The 22,078-nt window shown below is 39.7% G+C and overlaps 1 protein-coding gene across 1 annotated transcript; it reads right to left on the bottom strand.

The window, feature by feature from the left end:
• Window positions 1-347: 347 nt before the first annotated feature.
• RNF103 (ring finger protein 103) lies at window positions 348-20,728 on the bottom strand. Its single transcript, XM_079940487.1, has 4 exons — window positions 19,509-20,728; window positions 16,720-16,859; window positions 7,963-8,078; window positions 348-2,359 (listed from the first exon to the last, which is right to left on the bottom strand). Exons 1-4 carry the CDS (start codon window positions 19,732-19,734, stop codon window positions 784-786), a joined length of 2,058 nt encoding a protein of 685 aa, XP_079796613.1. The 5' UTR covers window positions 19,735-20,728; the 3' UTR covers window positions 348-783.
• Window positions 20,729-22,078: the final 1,350 nt, after the last annotated feature.

Below are 22,078 nucleotides of genomic sequence, written 5' to 3'. Positions count from 1 at the left end.
TATGTTTCCACCTTTCTATAGTTAAAAATTTTTTCAAAATAAAAAGTCAGGAAAAATATATAAAGTAATCTATGTGTGGCCAATACGCTATAGCTGATTTTATTTACATGAATGTACTCATAAGTGATTTAATACTTTAAAAAAAGCCCATCATGAAATTCCTTCCCATCAAAGCTAACCAAGGGGGACTAACATCACCTCTGGCTAGTGTCAGCAACGTAATTTGTCTTGTTTTTACCCCCACGAGTCAAGAATCATATTTGACTTACCTGTGAAATTAACAAACCAGCAAAACACTTATAGCACTCAGCCACCTTATCAAAAACAATTTTAAAAAAGCTGTAATCTTCTGGTTTTAAAATAATTTATTTCATAGGTCTGTTTTAATTTCATGTCTCAGAGCATACATTATTTAACCAAGAGGGGCTGGACACAGATTGTAAAAAGGGAGGAAACATTTAGAAACTCCCTCAATTCCATTAGAATTTGATCCTACCTTGTAAAGTCTTGCTAGGATAAATTTCTATCATACTTCTTTTGTGCTTACAAAAAGACATTAACTTCTGAATTTCCAATGTTGTAAATAAAAATTTTTACAACTAAGTATGCATTCATATTGACACAGAAGGCAACCAAATAATTGTCATCAACGTTAGCAAAATGTATATTTCCTGTCACTGCACTAACATTAAATTAAACGTCAAACCACAAAAACTTGGTGACTAACATTAAAAAGGCAAGCTGTAGGATACGCAAAGCTTATAAAGGACAAATTGCACGTGGTTAAGATGGGACATCATTTGACAAGGGCTGGTGGTGTGCATATGGCTGCTTTTTTTTGTAAGAAGGCCACCGGCAAACAGGGCAACAGTGTCGGCCCCCAGCCAACCACATCACAATGCAATTCTGATGGAACACATGACCACAGGGCAACCCCATTAGCAAACATCCATTTTCAAAATTCTCTAGGCAAACAACACATTCAGTACAGTGCAGCATATCAGCAGGCCAAGTTGACCAATCAGGTTCCATGTCTTCGTTAGTGCTATATGATCCATATGACCGCCCCTTCCTTGCATAAGGGCTGGTCTGACAATATTTATTGGCACATGAACAAGCCTCAGGATCACAGTGACTTGCTCTTCCTGGAGAATTGTGAACTACGTTTCGTTTATCTTCAAATACTTCCTTCTCGCTGCTAAAAGTGTCTGTGCTCTCACTGTCTGAGTCATTTTCAATATCTTGAGGACCTTCCAACATTTCCTCTTCAGACTGGACTCCAAGGCATTTAAATCGCCACACTGGCAAGTTTTTTATATAATCAGTTGGTATCAGAGGGTGAAGCCAAAGGTCAGGGAAAGCTAATCGCTCCAAGAACAAGTCGGGGTCTTCGTCCCAATCAGATTCTACAGGGAAGTTCTGAAAAGAAGCAATCGGGTGGAAGAGGTAGCTGGTGTACCAGTCCCACAGACTTGATAACCACTCTAAGTTATTGGCATTGACTTCATCATTGTTGTTGTTGCGCCGTCTCTTCTTTTCAAAGTAATCGACTAGTAAACCATGTCCAAGGTATGTACTAAGAAACAAGGCTGGGTGTGAAGAATAAAACATCCAGTCTGCCCTGACCCATGAGGCCAGCGTGGTTGTATTGGAATATCTCAACAATTTTAAGCTATACTCATAAAAGCTGTCTAAGTAAGGGAGCTGTAAAAAGCCCAACACAGGTAGCCAGGAAATAATTAATAGAGAATTATATGTCCCTAAAGTGCTTATGAGAACCACAAATCGTTTTATGGTAGCTCCTTGTGTGATAAATAAGTCCATCCAAGCCATAAGATTAACTAGAACCAAGCTCAAAACAAACAAATCATTTACTTCAGGTTGTACTGAGCGCAAAAATGAATCCATGGCCTGAAGGGATATAAATTCGCCCGTGTGGTTTCCATACCTGTAAATTCCTTCAGGAGTTCTAAGTATGTATGATGGCATGTTATATACACCAATATCTGTCATATAACTCTTGTTGTCCCAATTTTCCACATTTACAAAAATAAACTCAACTCTTCCAGTAAACTTTATGCTTAGTGCAGAGAAGAAAGCTGGGGGTTGGTCAAGGTTTGCAAATAGGTATATTTTTACCCAGTATTGATCACTTTTATTCCATTCTTCTTTCAAACGTTCAGCATTATAAATGGTTTTGATGCGTGAAGCTGCATGAGCAGTTATCCACTTAAAAATGTGCTCTACTTCAATCTTGCGCCCACTGTATTCTTTAAGCATGACTTTCCCTTTAGAAGTACTTGTTTGTGGAACAGACATAATGAGTGTGGATCGTACCCAGCCTCTTCTCCTGCAGTATCTATAAGAGAGGAGACTGTAAGTAAATAGCTAGGCCGCTAAATGAGCCAGCTTGCTTATCTTCACTGTTGTGCAAACAGTTTGTCTTTTCCCTGACACATTTCCTTAGCACTTGAAAGATACCCTCTCCCCAAAAACAAATTACCTGTAAACAGTCAAAAGTAGTACCAATACCTGGCAGTTGTATAAGAGGAAAAGCAAGCTCTCTTTTTATCATATTTTTCGTTTGTATCTCTATGTTTCTTTTCTTTCTTTTCTTTCTTTTTTTTTTTTTAAAGAAAAGTGTAGCTTGAAAAGCCTTAGAGTCAAGAGAATCGGCAAGTACTTCCAGCATCTACTATGAAACTACTAATGCATTATGTGCTAATAAGATCCTAAAGATAATAGGAAAATAATTCCTGTTCACAAAGAATTTAAAATCCTATTAAGGAGACAAAAGTATAAAACTGTATATATTCTATTACTAAATAATGTAAAGGAAGTTCAAAAAAAGGGAGTATCACTGGGAGTTTGGGCTGGTGCAGATTTCATGAAAAGTTTGGGAATTGAACTAGCTCTCGAAGGATGGTTAGATTCAGGTAGGCAAAGGAGAGAAGGAAACAGATTATCTTACATGCTGAGTCCCTGACTTGAATGCCAAGCTCCTGAGGGTAGGAGCCATGCTGTACCCACTTATTAACCCAAGCACCCACCACAATGCCTGACACACACAAGCACTGTCATAAAGTAATCTGCACGAAGGCTCACCTAGAAAAGAGCAAGTCCTATATTTTTCTGTACTCTCTCATCTCTTTAATGAGGACCATGAAGAGGGGTATTTGGAGAGATAATCAGAGAAACAATTTCCTTTAAAAACAAAAAAGTTTTTTTCTAAAAACCTACCATGTGGAGTTTTACAATATATAAATTTACCTCAGTAAAGTTGGAAAAAAGAAAATCTACCATGTGGATACATTTTGTTCACTACAGATTTATAAGTGGATGGTAATAAATGTTTAATTTTTAATTTTGCTATTCAGAATACTGATGTAAACATCACAAATGTTATCTGCAGCGGGGGCGGGGGGGGGAGGCCCGCATACCGCAAAAGGGGAAAAAAATCATAAATGTTATGCTTTACTTTAAAGTATGGATTATATTTTATTAAATTAAATAAGCATATTATACTTATGATATATACTTATGATATTACTTATGATATACTTATGATATTATACATATTATATATTATACATATTATACTTATGATATTATACATATTATATATTATCATATTATACATATGATCAGATTAAGATAGAAGTCTTGACGTATGTGGCATATGGTTTTATGATGATAGTACAATTAATTTTACCTCAGGAATTTCATGATATAATTTAAGATAAGTGAAGACAACATGTTATGTCACAAAGACAAGGTTAGTAACGACTCTGGGAAACTATCTGGGTGACTCAGGATCAAAGACTACGACTCAGCTTCTTGTTGAGTTGATTTACTTCCTTAACAAGATAGATACCATTAATGTCAATATTGCTTTAATTGAAACGGGTTAAGAATTAGATACTCCAACAAAATAAAATATCTTCTATTCTGTAACAGTGTATCTGTCCAATGCAAAATAATAGTTCACTGACATGAATGCCAGTTCCACCACCCTCCCCCCAAAACAACAAGTCAACTACATATAGATAGTTGCCTTATTCACATCTTAAATATCTAACGAGCTTTACTTTTTTAATTGCATAGGATACTTGGGATGACACATTTCTACTCTCGGTCATTCTGTTCATCTTTGTATAACCACCTCAGAGAATATTTGGCTTCTGATTTGTGTCATAAATTAAATGACAGTCTTTCAAACAGAAAATTTTACTGTGTAAAACAAGCCAAGTCTTATCTTAGTGCATACATTTCTTCATGGAAGAAAACAAATGTACTATGTACTTTCTTTTCAGTTCAGAACTAAGGGAGTTTTCAGGTTTATCATTTCACAAGATAAGAGTACCCAGGACAATAAAATTTTGTATGTCATCATATATCTTTCAAATTAAATCATGTTTTCCAGACTTGAAATCCAACACACAAATAAAGTACACCATATTAATTTTAAAACCCCACTGTTAGACAGAAAAGACTAATGCTCATATCAATATAAAAACTTTTTACTGCCAATTTAAAAAACCTTTTTAAAGGTCTGAATAAGTTCAATGATGACACCACGAAAATATCCTCTAGTTCTTAAAGTAAACCTTTTGAGATCTCTTAGAGAATTTGAAGACTAAAAATGATTAAAAAAAAAAAAAACATAGCTAGTGAGTTTTGGCACTCCAGCTTCTGATAACATACTATATTAAAAAAGAAACCTTGGTATTCTGTTCATAAAATGCTGTTTCTTCAGACAAGGTCATTGGTCTCCTTGGCCTTCCTGTCCTGCTCACCAATCTTCCCTTTACTTTCTTTTCCCTGCTTAGCCCATGGGCACGCATCCCTGATTCTTTCACCATAAGCCCTCCTGGCCCATTTACCACTCAGCTCCTGTAATTCCAGTGCCATCCCACTCTTTACTATCTCTGCCCCGCCTCTCCAACCTCCCGATACATATCCCACGTCACTTCCTTCTTTCTCCAAAGGTGGGGGGAGAAAAAGAGTAGAGAATAGACCTGACAGGGTAAAGGCCCCTGAGATAGATCACTGGGTTGGGGAATTAGAGGAACTGGGGCCAGGCAAGATGGCTGTGTGGGAAAGAAATGAAAACTGCTGCCATGGACAGAGTCAGATACTGTACAGAGTGGAGGTCCTGAATGTTCTTAAGGGGAGCAAAACAGGTCAGGAAAATACTACGATACAATGGGGCCAGCACATCAGAGGAGGCTGTCCTGGAGGCCACCCAAGAGAAGGAACTACAGTCAAAGAAAGCAACATAGGCAGCAGAGTAGAGAGTTTTGCTGTTTTTAAAAATCTGAGATCAAGTTGATGACTGAATTATTCAACATATTAAAATGCTTGCTTGCTGAATAACACTATTCTCTGCCCAGTTACACCCTGCATTGACATTCTAAACACGCTTTTCTATTATCTCCCTATTTTGTTCTTCTGCATCTCCATAATCCTCATTAAAAGAAAAAAAATGACCCTGATTAAGCACAGCATCTATGACAAGAATAGTTCTTACTCTAGTTGGAAGACTTTCCAAATCAAAGGAAACCAACATGACAGTACTGAAACTGATATAAGTAACTCTGCATCAAGATCTTCATCTCTGTGATGAAACTAAGGAAGATGACGTAAAAGTGCTTGTTTAATAACAAAAAATTATAGCTGCAGTCAACAAAAAAGCAAAAAGTTGCTCAAAAAAGGTCTCTTCCGTCATAAATAAGAGGTGGGATTATCTGAAGACGAAGATGAAGGATTTAGAGAAAACTTGGAGGTAGATTATATGTATCTCTTCACCGTTCCTCAGCTGGTATAGAATCAAAAAGGGCTTTTCAAAAGAAAAGCTAGAAAAATTTGCGCTAAAGTCCACTGGACTCAATTATGACACTTCTGATGCATTTTGCTTTATAAAATCACATTAAAAATCAATTCTACTATTTCCTTCAGTTTTTCATGCTGAATAGATCATCTTCACTTTATGTCATGCTTAGTTTCGTTTTGAATTCTCTATTGTTATTTAAGAACTTACCTTAGACTGAAATGTGTTTGACCTTTATATTTTTGTACTTACTTGATATTTTCTAATATATTTATAAGTTAGTGTTTAAAATGTATTATTTAGTTTATTCATTAAAAAATAAGTTCTGAATATTTTTCAATAAATTGGTGATGTTAATACTGACTTTTGGCATTATCTGAAAAAAAAAATCAAAACATCAGAACTATCATTTATTCTGGTATTGCAATCACCAGTGGGAGAGAAAAAGATCTTTCACTTAGACCATCTGGGAATGATGGAATAGGACCAAATGCCACTGTCTTTGGTAAACACAAGACAGAAATAAGAATGATTTCCTTTTCATAAGAACATGAACACTTATGCTATCTTGGACATTTCAACCAAAGGCATTAGAATATGATCAAGGTTCTGTGCTGAAGATGAAAATGGGAGCTTTGTGGGTGAATGAGGAGACTAAATGTGAGTCAGGAGACACAAGTTCCCTTCTTATCCCCAACGTTTAAGAAGTCCTCCTACCACACATCTCAGCCTACACTACAAGTGAGCAAAACAAGAACAGTGAGGAAAATCGAAGCAAACGTAAGCCTGAAGGAGAAGGGCAGGAGAATCTGAGGTGAAGCAGTGGTGGAGGAGGGTTTTCTACAGCGAATGGGTCTCCCATTGTGACCACATATAACGGACGTAGGTAAGCCAGGTGTATCTACCTACATCAGAAACTACCTAACGTGGGGGCTTCTCCATACATATCATATGCCCCGTCCTCAGCACTGAACAGAACATGCTGTACATGCTAATCTTTTTCTTTTAAATTTATTTATTTATTTATTTATATTTGGTTGTGTTGGGTCTTTGCACGCAGGCTTCCTCTAGTTGCATTGAGCTGGGGCTACTCATTGTGGTGTGCAGGCTTCTCACTGCAGTGGCTTCTCTTGTTGTGAAGCACGGGCTCTAGGTGCATGGGCTTCCATAGTTGTGGCACGCGGGCTCAGTAGTTGTGGCGCACGGGCTTAGTTGCTCCGTGGCATGTGGGATCTTCCCGGACCAGGGCCCGAACCTGTGGTCCCCTGCACTGGCAGGCAGATTCTTAACCACTGTGCCACCAGGGAAGTCCAACTAATCTTTTATTAAATGTTTACTGAATGGATAATTAAATGAACGAATGAATTCAAGTCATAACTTGGAGGAACTAGAAATTGAAATAAAATGCATTTCAAAGAAGAAACAATGGAATAATGAAACAAGAAATAATGTGACAGACTAAATACTGGAGATGATGACAAAAAGAAAAACAAAAATGCCTGCAAAGATTTTTGTCTGAGAAAATGGAAAAAAAAAATAGTAAAGGACAGAAAAAGAAAAGGTAGAAAGGGCACATGGTTTACTAAAAAAAAAAGATGAATATGAATTTGAATACCAGGTTTAGGGAACAGAGTCTATCTGGGGTACTCGTATGGCAAATGGAAATGAGTGTCAAAATGCAAACGAGAGGTCCGAATTATGAAAGGAGATTTAGATCAGCACAAAGGTGTCACCTAAAGCCATCAATGGCAAATGGAAATGAGTGTCAAAATGCAAACGAGAGGTCCGAATTATGAAAGGAGATTTAGATCAGCACAAAGGTGTCACCTAAAGCCATCAATGTACTGAAGTCTCTTTGGGAAGTAAAATTGAAACAAAAAAGACCGAGGACATACTCTAAAGAGTCACCTCGTTAGAAACAACATAGAAGAACCAGACAGAAAGAGAGCTCAGAGAGAAAGTAAGTAACTGCCAGTTATCAAAAACTATTAATCAGATACCTGTGTAGCTAACAACGTGCTAAACACGCTAACGAACTTTCAGTTTAAACAGGCTTCTAATACCACTGTCTTTATCACATTAAAAAAATTCTGGTCAGAACTCAAATTCTAAGAATTGCCCAATCAACTTACCTGGGGTCACTGGAACAGTTAAACGTGCCTGTACGTATTCCAAATCTTGACACCTTTTTCACCATTTTCTCCCAGTGGATTTTACCCACCAAAGGACTTCTGTCATTTGCTATAACCTATTCCCCCCAAAAGAAAAACAGATACTTTAATCACCTAAAATGGAGTCAAACCAACCATTTACATCTATAACTTTACTTTTTTTGAAAAACATATTCTGTTCCTAGATCTTGTTTACTACATCATCATATTATCACTGCAATTCTTGTAAAAGGAGCAACTGTCCAACTGGAAAAGATTTAAAACACTGAATACAGTACATTAAACTCTCACACTCTGTGGTAGTTATGCAGAGGGGGAGTCAAAACCATATTAAAAAGCTAGCCACATTCTCCTCCATGTGGCTTATCCTCTAGAATTAACTTACACAGGAAGAAAATGGCCCTTGGAGTCATTTCTCTGCTCTGAAAAGTAAATTTTAAATAACCCAAATAAAGCTTACTAAAAATTACCACATGTGGGTTCAACGAGTTCAAATTTCACTTTTTAAAAGTGTAATTATGGAGCCAAGAGTCAAACACATGTTTTCTATTAAACTATGCTTGACTAAAACAATATACTACTACTATGGCATTTTTCTTAACAATCACGAAAGGTTCTAACATATTAAAAAATTACCATTAATAAATTCTACATTCTTGAACTTCTAACTTCAAATTTGCAAATAGCTTTCAAACAGTTAGGATTGGGGGAAGAAAAAAAATTTTTTTAAATGTAGATTAACCTTCAAAATATGCAATGACTTTTCTCAGACTTTCTAATTGTTAATACCTTTTCCCTTTATTCCTTATCTTCCTGATTTTAATGAATAGAGATACCAGTAAAAAACAAACAAAAAGTATATATTAAAAACAAAAATAACTAAATGGGAAATTAAAGGAAATCCAAAAGTGTCCTATGTCTTCATGAACCCATCTGTTTGATTTATTTTAAGCCCAGGGTATACAGGCCAAGTTTATTTTCATGAATGCTATATTACTGATACTATTTAATTCAAAATTACAGCACAGTACTCTGGGGGCCTCTAAACTCTCTAGAAGGAAGGGCCATTTTCACATTCACAAAGCCTCCAGGAAGTGAAATCCCAGGTGAGTGTGTGCAATGAGTGCCTGGGAGAGGCAAGAGCTGGTGCAAATACCTCATCTCTGGTCTCTCCACTGGGAAGTCTAACAAATTTCAAGGGCAGCAGGAGGAGAGAAAGTGCATGGTGGTGACAAGTGACTTAAAGTTCACTTTATGTGTCAACAGATTACTGTCCGATAACCTTTGCCATATATCACTGATACTATCATCCTCATACCTACAGAGACACACATAGGTATGTAACACTTTGTAACATAACTTTGAGGCTTAATAAATACATACACAAATATACAATTTAGGCATTGAACAAATGGTTCTGATAGTACTTTTAAGTGAAAATAAATGGCCTTAATGAGGGAGGCACATGTTATTAAAATGCTCAGATGGTTGAGGTAACCAGGAGGAGAGCAATTTGAGGACATGGCCTTAGCAGGTGAAAGTGCTTTCTGAGGAGGTTCACACAGGTTACATTACCCAGTAAGTTCCTAGCTTCCACATTTTTCCATTGTCTAAAAGTACTTTATAAATTTTATCTGAAAAATAAGGGAGATGAAGCAAGGCAGGCTTTTCTCTTCTCTTCTGTTTTTCTTTTCCTACCACTGAAGAGTCAATATGGTAGTTCTTTCTTCCATCAAGTAACCAAAGAAATCTTGAACTTATTTTTCAGATTACTCAGAAGGATTAAGAAATCTCTGTAAAATCATATCGCTATACTCCCTGGTCTTTGCCCTGTTTTTTAAAATAACTCCCCTTTCACTCCTATTTCCTGATCAATGCTGCAAATAGGATTTGGCCCTCAGTCTAGGGGCATCTTTCAGTGAAGATCCTGATCACTGCACAGTCATCCAATGCTAGGAGAGGAAGTAGGAATGAGGGGGTTGTTCCAGGCACCCCTGGTTATAGGACAGACAACAAAAGTGTGTGAAGAGAGGTGGTGAATATCTCTGAGGCAGGTACATGACAATGTTTAACCACAGGGCCTTATTTATTCAGCAAGCTATTCCAACATCTGCTTTGAAGAGTTTAATGATTCCTGACTAAGAGAACCACAAAAAAATGAAAAATCCCTTAGGCAGTGCATGAAAGCATTTTATTTGACTCTTTAGTTATATTTACGCAATTAGAAATTGCTTTATCCAATGTCCTATATAGTTATATTATTCAACTGAAGGTTTAGCATAAATTAAATTTCGTGGAGGCCAAATTAAACAACCACTAAAAATGTTTTAACAAAATAACTCATCTGGCTTGTCACATGGCACAACAAAATACTCTAAGCCTATTACTACTGTGTCACATCAGTAACAGTTTCCAAGTTATAGCTCACATCCAAAAGCATGCACAGTGATTCTGAATGGCATTCACTCTGGTGGTGAAACGGGAAGCATATTCCTCTGCAGTTCACGAAGGATGTTGCATTCTCTGTGGGGAATATTTTCAGAGACTAGAAAAAACTAGATGAAAGTACAGCCTGAGTTCCAAGTCTCAAGTCTGGAACGGACCTGGCAACATAGGCTAGCAGTGAAGCAATCTTTCCATCCTCCTTCCCAGGGTATCCGCCTCTCTAACCACCAACCCTACACTTGCTCACCATTGTTTTCCCTGCAGCTAGCATGATGCCTAAGTCAGGTGGGCACTTATTAAATATTTATGTTGAATTAAACTATTTCAGCTTTTTATGGTTTAGTAACTCATTCTCTTACTTCTGATTATATAGGTTCTCTAAAGGCTCCAAGTTTCCGATATCTGTTATAATGAAAGTCCCTTCCCCAGCAACCTGTCATCTGGGATGTTTTCGGACAAACATTAGCATAACTAGTACCTGGCTATGCAACTGCACATCAATGTTCTTGACCCCAGTCACACACAAAGACTTCCAGTTCAGTGTATTTAAAAATACACTTTTTTCAGAAAAAAAACTACTAGGTTTTTCCTAGTACTAATTTTCCTGGTTTCTACTTTATTGTCTAATAGCTCTTTAGGATCTCTCAAGATGGTGGCACCATCACGGACCATCTAACTTAGCTGGAAAAGGTAATCTATGCTAAGAGTTTTTACTGGCCCACACATTTTAGTAAACCAAGCTGTGAGCTGTCTTACGGCACAGACTGTAGGTTATTCGTCTTTTTTGCCCTTATCACAGGTTCAGCTGGCACACATTAGATTTCAATAAATATTTGTTGGATGGTTGGATGAATGGATGAAACCAGTGGTTTGCTGGTAAATGTTTAACAACTAGCTGTCTAGAAGAAAACAGAAGCTCTGATTTCTACCATTTACTTATTTCCTTGGTGTAAATACTCCCACATGGTTGATTTCAAGTTACCAACGTGACATCTCTAACTGTGGAGTTGGAAAGGGATGTTAACAATCGCCCTTCATGAAGCAGTTTGAGCTGGCTCCAGCACAGCACTGGAAGGAACTGAGTTGGACAGTGTGAGAGGCTAAGTTGCCATGTTTTCTGATGTCAGTCTTGTGTAGTCCAGTTAAACGTACAAAGAAAAACTGGGCCTCAGGTTATTGCTTACTCCCTTCCACATGTGTTACACTGGTATAAGAAAAAACCCACACACTTTCGCCTATTTTTTAGAGGTGGGTTTTATTACTAATCAGAACATCTGTCATTTCCCTTTTAATATTGTTAATCCCCATACAACAACATGGAGGCTAAATTAAATAACATAACTCAATATAAAAGGAGTGTAGAGCTAAAATGTTTTTCTGCATCTCTCAATATTTCATTAGAACAGCGAGTTTCTACTTTCAAAATCATAGACCACAGGGACTTCCCCAGAGGTCCAGTGGTTAAGACTCTGCGATTCCACTGCAGGGGGCATGGGTTCGATCCCCAGTCGGGGAACTAAGATCCTGCATGCTGCATGGCATGGCCAAAAAAAAAAAAAATCATAGACCAACCTAAATATATATATGCAAATTGTATAAAATCATTAAAAGTGAAGATGAGTAATTGACAAAAACAAAATTCAACAGCATTTAATTATTTCTTTGGTAGCCTCACTAGCTTTCTTTGAGTAAACACAAATAAAAGCTCTTCACCAATACAAAATAAAGGATAAGATGGCTTGCCAAGTATTTCACCTTTAGCATAGTGTCAAGAGAGGAATAAATAACTTAGAACCTCCCTGAACAAAACTACTGTCTAGGAGTAAAAAATAAACAAGTTTTAAAACAGCTAGTAACTCTTTTCAGCCAAACAGGAACTGTATTAACATAATACTTCAGTAAATATTGACCTAAAGCTTTTCACTGCTACCTCAATTCCACTGATGTTAAATTCCTTATAATGTGACAAAGCCAGCAGAGAACAGATAGCACAGTCCCTCACTGAACTTCTTTGAACAAAAGTCAAAATGTAGAAATAGAAATGTTAAGATAAGGATAAATCCGTAAAATCCACAACGTACACTAACTTTTCCATTTCAAAAGCCTATCTACTGGGACTTCCCTGGTGGCACAGTGGTTAAGAATCCACCTGCCAATGCAGGGGACACGGGTTCAATTCCTGGTCCGGGAAGATCTCACATGCTGTGGAGCAACTAAACCCATGCACCATAACTACCGAGCCTGCGATCTAAGGCCTGTGTGCCGCAACTACTGAGCCCGCGTGCTGCAACCACTGAAGCCCTCGCGTCTAGAGCCCATGCTCCACAACAAGAGAAGCCACCACAATGAGAAGCCCACGCACCGCAGCGAAGAGTAGCCCCTGCTCACCACAATTAGAGAAAGCCTGCGTGCAGCAACGAAGACCCAACACGGCCAAAAAAAAAAAAAAAAAAAAAAAGGCCTGACCAAGAATCTTTTGAAAGAAAAGTAACTTCTATTTGTGAGGCTAAAAAGATTGGTAGGCAGCAGAATCAAAGAATCCACAAAACTGGAAATAAAGAGCTAATGAAAGATATGAGGTCAGGTTAGGAACAAAGCAGGAAAACTTAGAATGCTAGAAAGAAGTGATAGAAAAAAGATGACTTGGTTCTTTCATGGATTACACAGTGTATTGTTGCTAAAGATGTCCCATATGTGTTGCTGCCTTAGAAACTAAAATTAGTTCTTTCCACCTCATATTACAGAGAATACAGGAGAGACATGAAAAAGCTTCACATGAAAAGAAGTGTGCTAACACTCTGCTTTAATGTAAGGATAATTCATGAGCAGTAATACATCTTACAACAGTTAGGAGAAAGATATGAAGACCATTAACATGTATTATTCAGAAAATAAACTCATGAGTTACCGAGAAGATAGAAATCATAAGGGATATAGGATGAATTAATTAAATTATAGAAATTCATGTTTCCTTTTGTAGTGTCAGTCCACATGCAGTATCACCAAAAAAGATAATCAACCTGGATTATCTTTTATTATTACCAACCCATTCCAGAAAAATAATGAACTGACCAAGTGATGGAATAGCTAAGTCATATACCCATTTATTAAAGTCACATTTTCCCCAAATCAGTAAATCTAGACATCCTTTCAATGACATATAAAGTCTAAAGTGCTAATTATCAGTTATATGCTACCTGAGAGTTAGGTATTCATCTGAGAGTATAATTCATCTGAGTAAGAAAATGATATTGGAAACCTGGGAGAAAAAGAGGAAAGAACTTTGATGTGCTTAAATATTTCTTATCCAGGATACCTAAAATAAATGCAATATGAAGAAGATTGAATTGTTTGGGATCTATGCATCCTCACAGATTAAAAAAAATGACAATGATAGAGCAAACTGAAATGAGTCAGCTTCTTTTAAAACAAATAGAAAAGAATGATAATTCAAACTGTTAAAAACTGAATTCTTGGGCTTCCCTGGTGGCACAGTGGTTGAGAATCTGCCTGCTAATGCAGGGGACACAGGTTCGGCCCTGGTCTGGGAGAATCCCACATGCCGCGGAGCAACTGGGCCCGTGGGCCACAATTACTGAGCCTGCGCGTCTGGAGCCTGTGCTCCGCAACAAGAGAGGCCGTGACAGTGAGAGGCCCGCGCACCGCGATGAAGAGTGGCCCCCGCTTGCCACAACTAGAGAAAGCCCTTGCACAGAAACGAAGACCCAACACAGCAAAAATAAATAAAATAAATTAATAAACTCCTACCCCAACATCTAAAAAAAACAAAACTGAATTCTTGAATGTTATCCTTCACAAGAAATGAGATAAATATAATCTGAGCTGAAAGAATGACAAGCAACTGAGAGTATTTCTCTTCTGTTTTGAGAAGATATTTTCAATTAAGAAACAAAACAACATGGCCCTCTCTTAGGAGCTTAAACCAAAGTGTCTGTGCTGATTAGCTTAGCTAGCGAGTTCAGAGTGCTGAAGGCACTGTGACTGAGGTTTCGATCTCAATCTTCTCAGTTGCCCTGCCAGAGACTGTTCTTCCAACCCAAGCCAGCCATTTGACAGATGTAAGCCACTGGCCCGAGGGAACACAAGCCAGACAGTGGTGATCAGTGCAAATCTTGAAGGTCACTGGAAAAATTGTGTCTTACTGCACCATTCACTATTGATGCCTAGGAAGTTTAAAAAAACATTTTCAGAGAAAAATAATTCCGTGATTAGAATTTATAATGTTTACATTCACTACCATTCGTTACTTGTTCTTCTCTTCATTCAAGTATCACCTTATCAGGGAATTCTTTGCCACTCTCTTGTCTCCTTACCCTGCTTATTTTTCTTCTTAGCACTTTCCACTAACTAATGTTATATTAAATATTTATTTAGTTAGTGCCTCCCTCTCCCAACTGGAATGTGAGCTGCCTGAAAGAGCAAGGACTTAGCCTGTTGTATGCTCCTGGTATATCTCCAGAGCCTGGTGTACAATTAACTGCTGAATAAACTGTATGAATTTTGTAACTTCTTAAGGGAGTTTAATCCATGCTTACCTTTAATATGACATAGAAAAACAGTAGATCATTTATAAGCCAAGACTATAATGCTAATTAGTGAAGCAGAGTGTGTTTGTAGTCTATAGGCAGCACTCTATATACCAAAAGAATTTCCAGACTTTTGACACAGCTTTTTCCAACTTTGGAAGGTGTTCAGCATCTTTACCATTCATCTCTATGGGACCGTTCAATGTGTGGACAAACATGAGATATAGGACACAGGGCAGTGGGACTGGCTATTCAGTTCAGTCTCAGGAATAAAACTGAAGTTACCAAAACCATTAAGTCTTCCTCGATCAAACTATCAGAAATAAATATCTGGGAAAAGAAATAGAATAACTATCTATAAATTAAGGCTTTAAAGATGCTACAGTTTATTTTTTCAATACCAATAATTTAACACACAAATAAAGTAGAATTTGATGGATAATGTATAGACAATACCCATACCCTCCTCCCAGTTTCTCTGTTTGCTAGACTTAAAAAATGCGGAATTAGATTATCTGGAGGGTAAAAGGTCAAACACAATAGGAAGGTTGCAAGTAAAGGAAAGGTCATGGATATCCAATGCAATCACCTGAAGAATTCCCAAATGTCAACCCGTTAGCCCAGTGGACTATAGTACTATTCTATCTTCTTTAGGTGTATATGTATTTATTTGAGGCCATGTGCTACAGAAAATCTATCTATCCACAATCATATTGCAAATCAGTGACAGGACCAGATCTGCAAATAAGGTGTCTGGACTCAATAGCTTTTTCTACCCTATTCTGCGGTCATTGTTCTCAGGAAGAAATATGAAGCAGCAATTATTTTGTTTTTTATGTCCTGAATCAAACTTTGCCAACCCCAATGTGAAATAACAAGAACACTGGACAAGAAATGAGGGGGTCTGGGATTTGATTCTGGTTCAATAATCATAATTTTAGCTGAATTCATGTTGTTAATTTACTTAATATGTTACTTTAAGTGAACTTATATTTTAAAAAATTTAAATAACTTTAGACTTTCCCTAAGCAAATTTATGAAATTCCATGTTCAATATAATATTGATTTTTCTAATTTACATAAAAATACACAAATGATAATGTGTGTCCACTCATTTACCATGAGTGGCACATAAACCACACTTTGGGAAGAACAAAAGATGATTTTTAAGGCCCTTCATAGCTCTCAAATTCTAATATGCTAATTAAATCTACAGTTTTGATAGCATAAGAGCTAGGGTTTAAAATTATAATCTCATCAATTTCATGAGCAAAGTAATAAGTTCCCCCACCATTCCCCACAATAGTTCTTCCTCTATAGGCGCAAAGTTGGCTATAGTTCTTTCTTTAGAAACAAAAATGATGAATTAAAAACTGAATTAAAAACTGGAGTTAACAAAAGCTGAGAGAAACAGTACAAATCACTAAATAAAAGGAATATATATGTGTTTCTTACTTTATAATGCAGATCCAACAACTAAAATGGATTTGCTTCTGCTGATTCTTAACAAAACAGTCAACCCTCTTTTCCCGACACTTCCCTTCCCCCACTCTTTAATTAATTTTCATTTTTGTTGGTCTGCAAAACCTCTTTAAGGGGACAGTGGAGCCTCCCTATGAGAAGTGAGTTATGTCTAAGAAACATGACACAAGTACACAGAAGTGTCACCAGCTGGTGACTACTATTTTGGTAAAAATAATTTCACTTCTATCACTGTTTCTAATACCTGAACCAGCCAGATGCCATCTTTTGTGTCTTCTACAAGCTCATAGAAGTGCATTTCACCACTGAAATTGGTACTAGAAACAGATTCAGACGCTTCTTCTTCTTTGAGTGCAGAATAAAGCTCACCTTCCATCAGGTCACCTGAAGAAAAGAAAAAATAACACTAATAAGATTGCAAAAATCTCATGTTCCCAACTTCAATGATAAATTCTATTTTATACTGTTAAAAAATTATGTCACTGTACTTTCATTGCACTCTACAGAAGAGTAGAACCTGAATACACCTATTTAAGATTCATACATTTAGTAAATATGTAAGAAGAACCTTCTATGTGTCAGGCAAAAGTGAACAAAACAGATAAAAATCCATCTCCTGATGGAGTTTATATTCTAGTGGCATCATCACATAATTTATTAGGAAATTACTGAATTTATGCCAGCCACAAAAGCCATCACAATATTATTCAGCTTTTGTCCAGGCATCAGATAATTTTTAAACAGTATGATTTATATACTTCTTTTTTTTTTTTTTTTTTTTTTGCGGTATGCGGGCCTCTCACTGTTGTGGCCCCTCCCGCTGCGGAGCACAGGCTCCGGACGCGCAGGCTCGGCGGCCATGGCTCACGGGCCCAGCCACTCCGCGGCACGTGGGATCCTCCCGGACCGGGGCACGAGCCCGTGTCCCCTGCATCGGCAGGCGGACTCTCAACCACTGCACCACCAGGGAAGCCCAATATATACTTCTGACTGACAAGAATTAGAAATGGGTTTACAAAATTTGCTATCACCACCTGCGTAACATAGCAACAGGGCTTACGTGACTTGGAGGTTAGATACAAAAGATTACCTATAAGAACAAATTCCATATTCATACACAAACTTACAGTGTAAATTTACACTTTGTATCATCAAATAAAAAGTAAAGAAAAACGTCAAATTATTTTAACTTTTGTCTTAAATGTTAACAATGCAAAAACAAGCATTGTATCACGACAGCAGCAAAACCATCCACAACAAATATTTAAATTATTAAGTTAAATTGCTATACCAAGACCTCTCTGCTATAAAATGTGTGATCTGAGTCATATTTTTGTGAGCTGTGTGTATTCTTTAAATATTATGTGCACTCTTTGTACACTCAAAGTTACAAGTATTTTTAGGCCCAGAGGAAGGCAACACTAAATAAAAGTCTCAAGAAAAAAAATGTGGTATCAAATTACTTTACCATGAAAAATGATTTGGCTTGGGCAGTTAAGGTACTTTTCACTTCTAAACCTAGAAAGTTTATTTATTAGAGATCTTCTACTTTACTTTATTCCCCCTACCCTACATGCCAGCCATGGTAGTAATAAAAGTCACCATAAACCAGTCAGTAAACAAGAGGCATAATTTTATGCAAATAACACACAATTTTATGTTTTCTCTAAAGAAAAATGCATCACTTTTACAGAGAGTGTTCCCTCCTCTATCCCAATAGTGATCTTAACCTTAATCTGCAAATACCTGAGTGCTCAAGTCCTCTGGAGTTAGGATTCTTGTCTATCATACTACATGGCTATAAGATACCAAATAAGGAAAAAAAAATTGTCTTGTAAAAGACACAGCTGACAGATACACTTGAAACAACAAAAAAAGACAACTATCAGTTTCAATTGCTTCCTACAGCAACCCAGAATGCCCTTCTCAAATTACAGTACGTTCCCCTTCCAGGAAGTGTATCTAAACCAAGATATATTTTGTCCAGGGGTGAAAAAAATTAAGCCCATTTCTCACCCAATCCTACCCCAAAACCAACAGTTATTGAAAATGCATTCTTTAAGATGTTAAATATCTCTTAGCTCAATTCTATCAATATGTCTCAACCCATTTAAGCGGATGCAGCCCCTGTGGCACAGAAGGGAAAAAGTAGTTTACACCCAGGATATAAGAATTCAAAAAAAAATCCTTACAGAAATATAAACTCTTTCGAAACAAACAAGATAGGCATTCACAAAAAATATTCACCTTATTTTCACCAAATTTAAAGTATGAAAAGCTAATACTGTGCCCTGTACACTTTCTCTATATTTAAACTCATTATTTAAAATTTAAATCTTAGAAAAAATTTTTTCTATTTAATTTTGTATCTATATGACGTGATGGATGTCCACTAAACTTCCTGTGATAACCATTTCATGATGTACGTAAATCAAATCATCATGCTGTACACCTTAAACTTGTACAGTGCTGCAAGTCAACTATATCTCAATAAATCTGGAAGAAAAAATAAAATATAAAACAAAATAAAATTTAAATCCTAGGCCTAAATGCCTCTTTGATATTAAGTATTCCAATGATGTTTTTCCCCTCCGGGTAACTTGTTATTACTAGGGTGACAAATGCTGCTATCTACAGAGAACGTTTTGGGGTTTTTCTTGTATACTTATGAATTTCAACTGACAAATAATGCTTTCCAATTTGTTTGTAACTGGTTGACATTTCCGAAATTTGAGAAAAACACTCAATTTAGTAAACAACACTAAGAAGCTGCACTTTAAACTGTTATTTTAAAATAACCTTAGGAAGACACACCAACACCCCTACAAATAATTCCAGCCCAGGCCCCTTCCAAAAACTGGGATTTACTTTTTTTTTGGTAGAAAACCTGGACAAAGGAAACCCGGGCAGCTCTGGAAGTAGTCTGCTTAACCCTTCCAGGTACCGCCTCATTCTGGGGGACCACCAGGTACGAGGAAGTACGGGTCGTCCCCTCCTCCGAGTGGAGGGGACCCTCGGGGAGCCGATACTCGCCTGACTTTTCCACCAGTTCCCGGACATCCTTCTTCTCGGGCAACCCCGAGTACCCCAGTCCCCGGCACTCCAGAATGGTCTTCAGCTTCTTGAAGCTCAGCGCCACCGGATCCACCAGCTGGGTGGCAAAGATGCCAGTTTCGTACCACACAATGGCCTCAAAAAACCTGGCCAGGACGAACAGGACCAGAAAATAGAGGAGCAAGAAAAAAAGCTTCAGCCACATCTTCCCCTGCGTCTTCGCTCTTTTCAGAGAGCTCAGAACACGGAGGAGAGGAGGGGAGACTGGGGGAGTGTGGGCGAGGGCACCAGCCTGGCGTGGGGTACGGCGCCCGCCGCGGGGTACGGCGCCCGCCGCCGTCACTGCGGGGCCATCCCCGGCGGGAGGCAGGTGGACTGTGCGGGGGTGAGGAACAGACCAGGAGGGGCAGAGGCGCAGAGCCTCGCGCGGGGCCTTCCAGTCAAGAGGCGAGAAAAATAAAGGGGGAAAAAATTTAAAAGTCCACCCATTAAACCCCGAAAGGAGAGAGGCGCGGGGAGACCCCGCGGGTAAGAACAAGATGAGGGCCGATTCCGCCGGCGGGGGGCACTGGGATGTGGCGGGGTCGGCCTTCTAGCACCGTAATCTCAACGGAGGAGGGGGGAGGCCAAAAAAATCATTCAGATTCACAAAGGAAGAGGGGGCCGGGCTGCAGGCTGGGGCCAGAGGGGCGGCGGTCCCGGGAGGCTGTTGGAGTCGGCCGGGCTGAGGCCGGGCTCCCGCGGCGGCAGTCAGGAGGGTGCGGTGCTCGGCGGGGCCAGGCCCGGGGCCCAGCGCGGGGAGGACCGGCCGCTGCAGCGCCGCGCCCGGCGCCCAGGCCCCAGGCCCCGCCGGCCGCGAAGGCTCCACGAGAAGCGCGGCGGGGAACGGCGGCGGCGGCGAGTGCAGGTTCGCTCAGGCCGGCGGGCGGCGCCTTTCAGGCTGGCGGGCACCGCGGCCCGGCCCAGGAGGGGGCGTCGCAGTCTCTGCAGAGGGAAATGGGGCGCGCGAGGCGACGGTCCCGGAGAAAAAACGCAAAAATAGGCCCGAGACGTCTCCCCGGGGCGGCTCTCTGGCTGCCTCCTGGTCACGCAGCGCTCGCCCCGCTCGGATGGGCGGCGCGGGTTCCGGTCGCCGTCCCCGACTACCCCTCCCCCGCGCGAGGCCGCTGCCGTCGCCTCCGGACTAGAGGATCCTCGGCGGCCACGGCCCAAACCGAGACATAACAACTGACGTCGGCTGCGGGGCGGGGCCTCGGGCGGGGCCACAAGGGGAGCGCCCGCCGGGCGGCGGTGGGGAGGAGAGGGGAAGGGGAAGGAAGGGGGCGCCCAAGCCTGGGGGCGGGAGAGCGGCGCGGAGCCGCAGCCTCGACGCGGTATCTTCTGCGCTCCCGAAGTTGCCTCTCCAGTGTCTCCTCCTCTCTCTTTCCTTTTGCCCTGCAGATGTTTAGTAAGTGATTTTGTCTGAGGGTTGCAGTTAGGACTGTGTCGCTTTGTGTGTTTTTTGGTAAAAATGGGGCAGTTAATCATCCTCTTAAGTAAAAATAAGAGTACGTGTATGCCAGGTCCCGGTTAACTGGGAAAATTTTGGCGCAGTTGATTTGAGATGGTAGAAGGCGAAACCCAGAAAACAATGATTTTCCATCTCTAGGTGAGAATGTAGTAGTTTGCGCATTTCTGTGTTGAAGGAGATTTGGTCAAAGGGGGAGGCAGAACTAGGCTCACCCGTCCCTGCCCGTTACAAAGGCCTCACCACACCCCCTCCTCACCCGTCGCAGTTTCAGTCTCAGGGGCGTTATAAGCCAGGTATCGAAATGCTGAGTTCCCAGGGCAAAGGTTGTTGAGTGTGGATATGTCCCAGTGCAAATTTTCCATGCGTTTTCTTTCATTACCCTTGCTGAGTGGGGCACCGCCAGCAAGAGGAACTTACATAAATTGAGTAACGTGGGTGAGCACGCAGTACGCGGTTCTGTATTTATTTAACCCCGGTAGAGCATACTCTTCCTGTCGATCTCTGTGCCAATCTTGAAGGAGAAGGGGATTGCATACATAAAATAAACAAGGCTGGCTTCTACCAGACCCCTTGATGAGGAAGAAGAAGACCCAGAAATTACAAGAGAAACGTTAGCCATTGTGCAAAGCTGTCAAATGTCCTGAACTAGGGGTGAAAGTTGTAGCGAGAAAATGGGTGTGATCCTCACGCTTGGAACAAATGAGGAATGGAAAGCAAAGAATGGACCGTGAGAATGTAGCCTCAGAGTGGTACCCTTTTAGAATAAAGCAAACAAAGGCATTTCAGTGTCCAGCTAGTGGAGGATTATTTAGCGGGGTTGGGCCCAGGGACGAGGGAGAAAGAATCAGAGGAGGAGGTGTAGGAATGTACAACCGGCTCTTGGCCTCTGCGTGTGTGTCTTAACTAGCGTCAATGTGGCTTTGTTTCCAGGGCTGGCAGATCAACGTGGGAGGCTGTATTAAACATTCTAAAACGCTTGGTTCTGAAATTTCAGAATCCTTGGGCATGTCACAGTGATGCTGTTACTGGGTGATATTGC

The sequence above is a fragment of the Stenella coeruleoalba genome, assembly GCF_951394435.1.
Source record: "Stenella coeruleoalba genome assembly, chromosome: 13".
Lineage (NCBI taxonomy): Eukaryota > Metazoa > Chordata > Mammalia > Artiodactyla > Delphinidae > Stenella > Stenella coeruleoalba.
This window is presented reverse-complemented; position numbering and strand designations above follow the sequence as displayed.

Excerpts from the sequence above, each read along its gene's own strand:
- RNF103 (XM_079940487.1), bottom strand. The coding sequence starts at position 19,734 with ATGTGGCTGAAGCTTTTTTTCTTGCTCCTCTATTTTCTGGTCCTGTTC. Across the intron at positions 16,860-19,508 it reads GGAACTGGTGGAAAAGTCAG|GTGACCTGATGGAAGGTGAG; the intron begins GCGAGTATCGGC and ends TCTTTTCTTCAG. Across the intron at positions 2,360-7,962 it reads AACTGTTCCAGTGACCCCAG|ATACTGCAGGAGAAGAGGCT; the intron begins GTAAGTTGATTG and ends CCTCTCTTATAG.